The sequence below is a fragment of the Panthera pardus genome, unplaced genomic scaffold (genome assembly GCF_024362965.1).
Source record: "Panthera pardus isolate Hobbes unplaced genomic scaffold, ASM2436296v1 HiC_scaffold_6, whole genome shotgun sequence".
Lineage (NCBI taxonomy): Eukaryota > Metazoa > Chordata > Mammalia > Carnivora > Felidae > Panthera > Panthera pardus.
Window position 1 is genome coordinate 124176868 of NW_026526991.1, and position 12536 is coordinate 124189403.

Here is a 12536-nt window from a genome sequence, read left to right on the forward strand (position 1 = left end):
GTGTAACAAATACTAAACCTGACACTTTTTAACTGGGTGACCTTGGACAAGATATAAAACATCACAGAGGCTGAGTTTATCTGGAAAATGGGAAGGAGCTGGTGCACACAGCTGTGAGCTGTAAGTTAATACTGGCAAAGCACACGACCGGTACACGAGTGTCGGGGAAAATGCCATTTGGCACGACTTTGTTATTCTGTTGTTGCACAGGATACAAAAGGCTAATAAGCCGACCATTTAGGACGCCAAGCACTTTACAAAGAAAACCTACCTTGGTCACCAAGGATGTCAAAAAATTAGTCAGCAGCTCATGTACTTTTACTAGTTTTTATATCGCCTCTGCTTTATCTCTAACGACACCTGTTCATCTTTACTATAAACCCGAGGAGACACTCCCTTTCTTATTAATTGAGGATTGACCCCTCAAGGTGTTCTTGTAATTCTATTTCCCATCCTGCCAAATCTACCTGGCACCTCTCCAGCCACTGACCTTCCCCTAAGCCCTCTCTACCTTCCTGGAAACTCGAGGGAACACTTAATTTCACTCATCTAGTGCCCTGCTTCGTCTGGTGACCTCAGCAACCCTTCCAACCTCGGCCAAACATCACTGTATGTCGTAAATTTCTAGAGTTGTGTTGTCCTCTGGCATTCTTTCTCTCCTTAGTCACTATCTCATCCTGGTATACCTCTAATTATTTTTCTCTATGTCACTGCAGGTGCTACAATGCAAATGAAGGTGCAAATGGAGGAAGCTAATTTATTCTTACCTTCGCTTCTATTCTCTACCTAAGTCTTCAAGTCTTCCTCTCACACTTTGTTCTTTATCTCTACATCCCACATTTAGTGTGGAAATGGGACCTCCTCAAGGCTGCCCATCAGCATCATCTTGGACACAGAAACAACACAAGTGCGTCCCAATGACACATGGACTTCCAGAGACATCTACTGGACACCTTCTCCAAAGCAAATCACATACCCATTGGGTTAACAACTCTTAACACCTTCGTCATTAAATCAAGACAAAACAAAACAAAAATGTACTGAAAAATCTGAAGGAACATACAGGTTAACCCCAACGCTCAAGAAAGCAAACGGAGAAACCACCAGGTTGACCTCACGAGAGAAGCAGCACAGAACAATGAAGGGTTTGGATTCTGTAGTCAGCTTAACCGAAGCTGAAATTCTGGGTCTGTCTCTTATTAGCTAAGTGCATTTTTAAAATAGTTTTTATGTTTATTTATTTTTGAGAGAGAGAGAGACAGACAGACAGAGACAGAGTGTGAGCAGGGGAGGGGCAGAGAGACAGGGAGACACAGAATCCAGAGCTGTCAGCACAGAGCCTGATGAGGGGCTTGAATTGAGCACCTTTTTAAAACCCCCTCAATCTTGAGGTGCCCGGGTGGCTCAGTTGGTTACATGGCTGACTCCTGGTTCTGGCGCAGGTCTTGATCTCATGGTTCATGGGATCGAGCCCCGCACCGGGCTGTGCGATGACAGCACAGAGCCTGCTTGGGATTCTCCCTCTCTCTCTGCCCTTCCCCTACTCGTGCCCTCTCTCTCTCAAAATAAATAAACATTAAAAAAAACCCTCCCTAAATCTCAGTTTCCTCATCTGTAAAGAGTGGGTGGTAAAGAAAAAAAAAGTGTTCTGAATCATTCCAATATATAAATCACTTGACCCAGCGCCTCACATAAATATCCCCCGAATAACAGCTGTTCTCCTCATCCTCTCCCACCTCGTCAGCCTTGCACAGCGGGTTGCTGCCCTTGAGTTAGGCTGTCCAGCCTTGTTTGGGAGAAACAGAAATCGGAATTAAGATACAAAAGTAGAATGAGATACCCCTCAACCTGGGCTTAGGGCAGGAGGAAGCACAGTCAGGATTCAATAAATGTCTGCTGAATGAACAGATGAATGAGGGGGGAAGGCCTTGCATCTGCCTTCATCCCAGACCATGAGAACCTTCACAAAGAAGGTTCCTTACGATCTTCTCACGGTGCAGCCTGAGGTGAAGCTGGCCAGTCAGTAGGGAAATGCGATTGCCTTTTTGGCAATGATTTTGCTTCACAGCAAAGTTCTGTTCTCTCTCTCTCTCTCTCTCTCTCTCTCTCTCTCTGATGGTTTTCCCCCAAACTTGGGGAACTTCCTGTGCTTCCTGTGCTACCAACAGTGAAGTTCTTCAGGGAGAGATGCACACGTTGTGTGGACAGGAGCCATGCTACTGAGCTGATGTTCGGCGGACTATGGCCTTGTGAGGGCATTCGGTGTCTTCCAAAAAAAAAAAAGTACAAATGACAGTAAGGGTGGCCTTCCTGGTGACCTCCTCCACTCAGGAATTACAGCAAGTGGGCAGCACAAAGGGACTCTGGATTTCTGACCTGCCGGCTGTACAAAACTAAATCCCTATTGGTAAAATTCTCACCAAACAAAAATTTCTTTTTGGTTCACTGTGACATGGGGTGAGCAAAAGCACAAGTTCTTAGCCCACCAAGAGATCTCCCCGCAGTTCCATTCCAAGAATGGTGCACAGTCGATGGTGTGCAGGCAAGACGCTGAAAATGTCAGTAGGGGGCGCCTGGGCAGCTCAGTCAGTTAAGCATCTGACCCTGGATTTTGGCTCAGGTCATGATCTCACGGTTTGCGAGTTTGAGCCCCACATCAGGCTCCGCTATGGGCACGCAGCCTGCTTCGGATTCTCTCCGCCCCTCTCCCTCGCGCGGGCACACATTCATGTGTGTTCATGCTCTCTCACTCTCCCTCTCTCAAAAAAAAAAATGTCGGATAGGCCTTTGGCCACACACGTCCCCGACGCTGGGGACTATGATCTCACTGGCTGGTATATAACACCTGTCGTGTACGAAACTACTGACCTAGGTGATTTACACATAAATCAACGACCTTATCCCTCACGACAATTCAAAAGGTGAGTCCTACTACCATTCTCATTTTACAGATGAAGTGACTGTGCTGGCGACGTCACACAGCTAGTAGGTGACAGAGCCAGGGTCTGAACTCAGGTCACGTGGCTCCACGGTTGACATCAACAAGCATACAGGATTGCCTTAGGTAGCAAGATGTAAACCTCAAGTACAGTTCAAAGGGCTGAGGGACCATAGTCCCCAGCGGCATGGAGGGAGCAGGGGACGAGAGGTCCGTCATACCCTGGACAAGCCACTACAACTTTCAGAGCCTTTGTTTTTTTTTTATTTATAAAACGGGGATAATAACATTAGTCTGTGAATATACAGAGAGGATTCAACTTTCATAGTGAGGAGACTTCCATCACTCCGCTCCTGGCATCCTCAGAAATAACGGTCACCAGGCTCATCAGAAACTTACATCCTCTCCCACTTCATGCAAAGAAGTGAGAAAGGTCAGTGCCCCATAAGGCTCTAAATCCTGGGAACTCAACGGCAACAGAAAGTGGACAAAAGCCATAAATCAGACTTTCACCAAGGACCGATGAACATCTATACAACACATACTGTGGCAAGTACGTGAAAAATATTATCTAATTTGGTCTTCACAGTGACCTTACAAAGTGACTTGAGATTAAAACAAAAAACAAGGTACAGAGTTAAGTAATTCACCCAAGGGCACATACATAAGGAAGAAACAACCATGGCTAAGAAATATGAAAAAACACTTAACCTCACCATAATAAAAAATCTTTAGGTACTTAAGTTAAAAATGAGATACTTGGGGTGCCTGGGTGGCTCAGTCAGTTGAGTGTCCGACTTCAGCTCAGGTCACAATCTCACGGTTCATGAGTTCGAGCCCCGCGTCAGGCTCTGGGCTGATGGCTCAGAGCCTGGAGCCTGCTTCCGATTCTGTGTCTCCCTCTCTCTCTGCCCCTCCCCCATTCATGCTCTGTCTCTCTCTGTCTCAAAAATAAATAAACATTAAAAAAAAAAGAGAGATACTTTTGCCTATCAAATTATTTAAAAACTTTCTATTTTAGGTTTTATTTATTTTTATTTATTTTTAAATTGAGATGATTGACATATAACATTATATTAGTTTTAGGCGTATAAATACTGGTTTGATACATGTATATACATTGCATAATCAAACGATCGCCACAATAAATCTACTTAACACCCATCAACACACATAGTTATCAGGTTTTTTTCTTATGATGAGAACTCTCAAGATCTACTCTCGGGACGCCTGGGTGGCTCAGTAGGTGAAGCGTCCGACTTCGGCTCAGGTCATGCTCTGGCGGTCCGTGAGTTCGAGCCCCGTGTCGGGCTCTGTGCTGACAGCTCGTAGCCTGGAGCCTGCTTCCGATTCTGTGTCTCCCTCTCTCTCTCTGCCCCTCCCCCGTTCATGCTCTGTCTCTCTCGGTCTCAAAAATAAATAAACACTAAAAAAAAAATTAAAAAAAAAAAGATCCACTCCCTTAGAAACTTTCAAATATACAATATAGTATTGTTAACTACAGTCATCACATTATACCCCAGGACTTATCTTGTAACTGGAAGTTGGTACCTTTAGACCAACTGTACCCGTTTTGCGCACCTCCTACATATAAGTGAGCTTACAGAGTATTTGTCTTTCTCTGACTTATTTCACTTAGCAGAATGTCCTCAAGGTCCATCCGTGTTGTTGCAGGTGGCAGGACTTCCTTTTTTATGGCTGAATAATATTCCACCGCATCAAATTAATCATTTTTAAAGTGACAGTCAATATTACAGCGAAATGAACTCAAACACTGCTGGTGGATACGTAAATTAATACAACTTCTCTGAAAAGCAATTTGGAAAGGCATATTACTCTTTCAAAAGTATATCAGTATACTGAATTCTCTTTTCCACAATCTATGTGAAGGAAATAAAGATGCAAAGAAATATGATACACACACATATATACATACACACACATCATATATATATATATATATATATATATATATAGTAGTCCAAATTTGATATTTCTTAAAAAAATTTTTTTAATGTTTATTTATCTTTGATAAAGAGAGCATGAGTGGGGGAGGAGCAGAGAGTGAGGGAGACACAGAATCCGAAGCAGGCTCTAGGATCCGAGTTGTCAGCACAGAGCCCGACACGGGGCTCAAACTCATGAACTGAGAGATCATGACCTGAGCCGAACTCAGATGCTTAAGTGACTGAGCCACCCAGACACCCCCAAATTTGATATTTCTAGTGCATGATATCCAAATTTTAATTTTTGTGGGGATGTAAGAATTGCCATTGATGTGGTTTTATTTTTATTTTTTTAAGTTTATTTACTTATTTTTGGGGAGAGAAAGAGAGAGAGAGAGAGCCCACGCAAGCACACGAGGGAGGGGCAGAAAAAGAGAAAGAGAGAGGGAGAACCCCAAGCTGAAATATATATGTATATATACACACATATATATACACATATATATGTATATATATATATATACATATATATGGAGGAGGACAGAGACTATATATATCTATACACACACACACACATATATATATATATATACACACACATACATACATATATGTGTGTGTGTATATATATATATATACATACATATATATGATGTGTGTGTGTATATGTGTACACACTTATGTGTGTGTAAAACAACCTAAATAAACCAACAGTGGGAAAATGGTTAAATTTTAAAAAGCACTTCGAAATTTATATTCTGTAAGCATGGACTACTTTTTTAGTGGCAAAAGAATGATGGGAATTTTAAGTAAGTATGTGCTTTTATTTTTAACTAGGAGACGGCTCCCACCCCCACTTGGATTAGCTTCCTGATGAAGCACCATTAATAAAGATGAAAACTTGTGACTAATAGTTTGAGCTCACCCTAGGTTCATTCTTTTTAAAACAGAATTTGCTGAAAAGGAAATTCTGGCTACACTCCAAAGAAGGCCAACCAAACCCGTCCGTTCACATCTTGCAACCAGGAGGGCAGAGCTCCGCTTTGCCGCGGCCCCAACTGTGAGAACTAGAGAGAGGCAGAACTTTCGAGACGTTTTACAGCACCTGGGGACTCTATAAACTCTAAGGGAGGAAGGGGAAGCAGTTGCTATGCTCTCAGATCTGCAATTGAAGGACTCTTGCATGGTTTAAAGAGGCCGGGTGGTTGCTTCACACTTTGATCCTAAATCTGTAACATGTGTCAAAAATCAAACCAATGGACTCAGACCCTCTTTTCTTTAAGATAAGCAACCATCGTTGGAGACTTTTTCCAAGCCAATGTAGATTTAGAAGAAAGACACAGTCTGCTAAGTTTAGTCTGCCTGTCTCATTTGAAAGGCACAACTTTATGTAATACGAGTTAACAACAGTGTAAGTTAAACCAGTCCTCTTGAGGGTTTACCGTGTGTGTAAACACTTTGCCTACATTATGTCAGTTCGTCTTCACAACACTGAGGCAGGTACCGTATCACGAGCATCTGTCCCTTACAGAGGGGAACCACGCCTTACGTAGGACAGCACGCCCAGGATCGCTCACAGCCAACACAGGGCAAAGCTGTTTCTACGCCTGGTCTAACCTCAAAGCGTATGCTCCTTACCTCTCTTTGAATCTCAACAATTAACTTCTCCAAAATAAAAAAAATATATAGGCCCTTGGCAATTGGAATACTTGTCTCCTCTAGCCATCTAGTCCATTTAGGAATGCCTTATAGACCAGCCCTGCTAAATGGCAGTGAACACATGATCCACCCGGAGAGGCTGCTAGTATGTGGATTCTGTTTCAGGAGGGTCTGAAGAGGGGCCTGAGATTCTGACATTCCAAACAGGCTCCGAGGTGGTCCATGGAGCACCCTTTGGATCGAAAGAAGTCCAGCAGAAGCTACCACAGGATTATTTACATTGAATTACAAATTCTTAGCAGACACTCTTCCACTGCCACACTGCAGGTGCATAATAGCCACACGTGGCTAGTGGCTACCATATTGGATGGCACAGATACGGCGTATTTCAATCATCAGAGAAAGTTCTAAAGAACAGTACCGGCTGGCTAGAGCATGCCAAAAGCAGGATAGATACTTCTAAGAATGGGGAGGGGGTGGCCCATTTGTCGGTGAGTTCGCTTATTAATTTCTAAACGGAAAAGACACATACCTTCTCCCTTCTTATGACTTCCGCTACTTGTGCCACACCCTTAACAAGACACAACAAGGAAACACCTTTTAAAGTTCGGTCCTCTCAACTGTACCATGTTTTTATGTGTTTCTTATTGACACATGTTTCTTATTAAAAATAAGACCACATTAGGGCACATGGGAGGCTCAATTGGTTAAGCATCCAACTCTTGATTTCATCTCAGGTCAGGATCTCACAGTTCATGAGATTGAGTCCTTGCATCAGGCTCTGTGCTGACAGTGAGGGGCCTGCTTGGGACTCTCCCTCTCCCTCTCCCTCTCCCTCTCTCTCTCTCTCTCTCTCTCTCTCTGTCTCTCCCTCCTGTGCTCATGTGATCTCCTTCTCTCCCACAAAATAAATAAACTTAAAAAAAAACAAAACTAAGACCACATCAATGATGACTGTTACATTCCCACAAAAATTAAAATTTGGATATGATGCATTAGAAATATCAAATTTGGACAAGTATTACCTATGCTATATTTGAAAGGACATTTCAAATATTCAATAAAGCAACAAAACTACAAAAAACATTAGTGATACAAATGGAATATTTGACTCACAGGGAGAAAAACAGAAAAAGGACTTTAGAGCTAAATGACATGGAAAGTAATTTATTTTTTTAAGTGCACGTAACTGTTCTTTATGACATCCGTAAAATGAACCTGTCCTGGCACGTTATAAAACCTAGACGAGCCACCAAAGTCATTTTTTACACAGTGATGCAGACGTCTTCTTACAAAACAAACACAAATCTAAGTATTCAATTCATGTTTCAATCTGGTTTTCAGATTTTTAAAAGCCATTTTAATACCTAAACACAAGAAAGTTTCCAAATTTGGTCTCAATAACCAAAATTGCCTAAGTTAATAAATTTACAGTGATTTTACATTGATAGCTCACTTCAAATCCTTTTAGCTCCTATTGTCACCTACAGGCAGCACTTTAAAAAAAATTATATATATATATATATATATATATATATATAGTGACTCATGCTGTAACTGTTTAACATGATTGCATACTTTAAATATTTTTCTTCATTATAGAACATATGGTTCCTTAAAATTATGCAAAAATGATAGAAATTATTCATGAAAAAACCAGCTTCTGTGCATAACCATATCCAACAGGTGTGTATTTTAAACACATGAGGGCTAATTAATGAATGTTTGTATTCCTAAAATACTCATTAGGGTGAATTCTAAGGAATATATTTTCTGTATTCATTTATACTCTTTATTAAAAAAGTAACAAAAACCTGGAACTCATTTTCAGCAATACTTTCTTAAAATGTTAACTTCATTCCTCCAAAGATTTCTTGTCTGTGACAGCTTAGGCTTGAGCACAACTCTCAAAGAGTTTGAAAATCCTGCACGAACCGCATGCAGTGTAGACAGTAACAAGGGAGAGTAGGGTTTAAACACTGGACACATTTCTGTTTAGTAGGAGTTTAAAGTGTCTTATTCTGAAAATTTATAATTTTGCAACCACTTCAAATTCTTATGAACATCTGAATAGAGCCATGTCCTACTCTTTAAAAAAGTTTTTGCTCATCTTGACAGTCACCTGAGAGCAAAGATCAAGAGACAAAAGAAGGTCTTGGGGTGCCTGGGTGGCTCAGTCAGTTGAGTGTCCAACTCTTGGTTTTGGCTCAGGTCATGATTCCATGAATTCCAAATTCATCAGGTGAATTTATGGGATCGAGCCCCGTGGAGTGTCAGGTTCCATGCTGAGTGTGGAACTTGCTTGAGATTCTCCCCCACCCCCACCACTCTGCTCCTCTCCCCTATCCGTGCTCTCTCAAAAAATAAAATAAAATAAAATAAATAAAATAAAATAAAATAAAATAAAATAAAATAAAATAAAATAAAGTAAAGTAAAGTAAAATAAAATAAAATAAAATAAAATAAAATAAAATAAAATAAAATAAAATAAAAGGTGTTACAAAACAATGACCATATTAGAGAAGACCATTTTGAAATTCATAACAAAACCTTTAGCTCTCATTTTGGAATTGTATCTATCATTGTGATCTTATGCCAATGGTTGAAATAAAGAACTCAAATTAAATAGACAACTGTGTGATTTCAACTTGCTATGTTTAAAGTAGAAATCTCAGTTGCTTTTTGGGAAATTTCTTTCCTTCTGGCTACATAACAAGAAGTGAAATCATCTCATCCTATGATTCCTACACACACCTAAAAAGGGAATTTGGTTTTGAGTGGAATATGACCAGAAAACTGAAATCCACTATTTAATACAGGTTTATTTCTTATTAGTTAAACTGTGGTATTATTTACTGAGAATAGATCTTTCTAAAGTCAGATCAAATTATCACCTCAATTCATCAGGCTATTAAGGAATCAGAATGTATTAAGGAATCGAACAATACAGTACTTCAAAGAAACATATGGTTTAAAATGCCTTTTGACACTTTCAAAGTTATATGTCTGTAACTCTTGAAATATAAAAAACATTAGCTGTTCATTTTGCATAATGTACAGATTCATGTGATTTTTTTACATATTTTATGGATTGAGAACAATGTGATACTCTATATATATACTCTTAGTTTAAATATTTTTTAATATACAAGGAATGCATTTAATGTTTAAGGAAAGACTGAGATTTTCCTAACGGTTTACTATTTACAAATAAAGGATCTGAAGAGATTTTGTGACATAAAACTTTTCAATTCAATTACTTTCAATGATATTTAACAGATGATTTCACTGGTAAATTAAAAATATTTTTGTTAAGGAATCTTAATTGCCTATCATTACACTTACAAGGACTTTTTAAAACACCTTTTCAATAGACATCATAAGATACTGATAACCATTTCAAATCCAAGTTCAAGTACAAAAATCATCTCAGCTATAGCAAATAATACAAAACATGTTTGATTTCAAACTTTGTTCTGCAGTATTTCAACATTTGGGCTCGTCCTTTAGACACGAGCGATTTGTTTTCCATTTCTGTTAGTGATGCCAGGCGCTTGAGAGGCAAGTTTAAAATCAAACTCTGAAAATGGTTTAAAAAGCTGATTAAAAATGCCACACGTCAATGACATTAGAAGGAGTTTCTTACCACTTCCGAATGCTCACTGCCATCATCGCACATACTGCTTCTACACCTCGAACTAGATTCTCAGCATAGCCAGCAAGAGGTCCTTTTACAGGAAGCTGAAGTGCATTATCACAGTGATACTGTTTCCACAGCTGGAAGATAGTGCTATTAGTTTCCCACGCTTGGCAATGCTCTTAAAATAGGCTCTCAGGCACCGAAAGACAAAAAATGACTATTTGCAAGCACTTCAGGAAATGATGGTCTGGCAAACTGAGTGAAAATTCCACACCCAAACAAAACCAGTTTTTGATGTAAATAGGTTCATTGATTACTAAAAGCAAACAGACCCAAGAAAAGGATGCTATTAAACACTGTGAGTAGTAAATTACTAGACTAGGAGAGGAAGGAAAATGAGGAACTCACGGGCTCATACCTCGCCTTCAGAGCACACACAAACATTCACTTCTCTGGTAAGGGACCCACCCTGTCACATGACCTCCACCTAGACACCTAGTTTTCAATGGAGGGGCTAGCAAACATCATAGGAACCCAAGCCGACAGGGAATAAACATACTACTCAGGATTAATGTCCATTTATGTAAATAAGTAGAAAGAATTTTCCAGCAATTTAAAGGGAATGTGAGTGTTAGTTTGCATAAAATTAAGGTGTAGTAATTTACTGGATTTTGAATCACCCGGAAGTCAAATTAGCTAACCTATTCTGACATTGTCATTTCAACAAGATACCGGCACACATTTCTTTCTGTGCCTCTTTCGTTAACTTTCAGGTGGTGTATAAAAGAATGTCACACTGTTCTGTCTCAACATTATGATCCAAAGAAAATATTTCAACAAAACGCTTCAATTTTCCCACAGCCTTTTACAAAATGATAACAAAAATCTTGCCAAACATCCTTGTAATACAAGGACGGGATCTCCGCCAAGGAAGCTGTGATGTTTTAATTAGAAATAATTTTAACCAAATACTGGACAAGCTTAATTGGTTGTCCAGATCAAAATGCAGTACAGTAATGTAGGAAAAGCTCCACCTTGAGTGGCATTTGGGAAAAAAAAACACAAAGGCAAACCATGAATCCAGCTCACCTTGCACTTGTAGATAATTGGTCATCAGAGAGTTTGTTACATGAAGGAAGATTGAGAATTATAAGGATGCCTTGAAGACTTGGTCCTCTCAGATTCTGATGAGAATCTCAAGGCCAGAGAGGTTAAATAACTTACCCGAAGCCAATCAGCTAGATTGCCTGCTGGGAACAAACTAACCCCCAGATAATGTCCTTAGCTAAACTCTAGGACGGGACACACAATACAGTGGATAGCAAAGGCACAGAGAAACAAGAGTGGGCTGAACTCCGGAAACAGTCTTAACTATCAACTCAATCAGTAATTAACCTTGAGATCCAGGGCCAGTCACTAACTCCTCTGCATACGCGCTTTTCATCCTTAAACCAAGTCGACTGGATTAGATGAATTTCAACCTCTCCTCTACCTCCAACTTCCCGACACTGTGCGTATGAGTAAGACAGCACTTGCCTAAAGCACTACCATAAAATGCACACACACACACACACACACACACACACACACACAGAATTTGTACAGACTGATTTTGTGAGAATTCTTTAATCTCCTGTCAGTGTTGAACCCTATTATACACACTAAGAAGAAAGAAGGCTAAAGAATAATGAAGAAAGAAATACTGCATGGGAAATGGGGCTTTGATACAAAGAGGGAAATCAGAAAAGAAGAAAGAGATAGAAAGCAAGGAGAGCAAATTAGGTAGCAACACCTGGGAGAAAGCCACAGGTCCTGGGTACCAGTATGAGAACAGGCAGGGGAAGAAAGAAGTGGTTGAAGATGTTGAAAAAAAAGAGAAAGGTAGACAGATCAAAAGATTGAACTGCATTGAAGGCCACATTCTTTTAAAAGGCATTCACAAAAATACTGCCATATTAACATTTTTATAGTAGCGTGTGACATAGAATGTACTTCCTGTAAATTACTTATTTGTTCTTAAACCAAACCAATTTGATTGGTATTACTATCCTTAGTATTTTACAAAAAAACAAATTGATACTCAGAGATTTTAGGTGGCAAGGATGTGAAGTCAGACCCTCTAGCTCAAATGCTTGCTTTTCTCAAATATATCATGTTGCCTGTCTAGTCCTACCATCAAAAACATTTAAACACTGAAAGGATGCTATTAAACACTATATGATTAGTAAATTACTGGACCAGGAGAGGAAGGAAAATGAGGAACTCATAGGCTCATACCTCACCTTCAGAGCACACACAATCATTAAAAGCGTAAGGCAGAAAAACTGTCAGTAAATAACTAGCAAGACTATAA

The 12536-nt window shown here is 39.8% G+C and overlaps 1 protein-coding gene across 10 annotated transcripts in view; it reads right to left on the reverse strand.

Moving 5' to 3' along the window:
- The window catches only part of CACNB2 (calcium voltage-gated channel auxiliary subunit beta 2), a 386015-nt gene that overhangs the window by 156413 nt on the left and 217066 nt on the right, over window positions 1-12536 (reverse strand). The window contains exon 1 of one of the 10 annotated variants that reach the window (XM_019460636.2): window positions 10190-10315. The exons of the other annotated variants lie outside the window; for them this stretch is intronic. Coding sequence (XP_019316181.1) covers window positions 10190-10222 — 33 coding nt within the window. The 5' untranslated portion in view covers window positions 10223-10315. Of the gene's footprint in view, window positions 1-10189; window positions 10316-12536 lie in introns of those variants that run through there. 10 annotated transcript variants of the gene reach the window in all.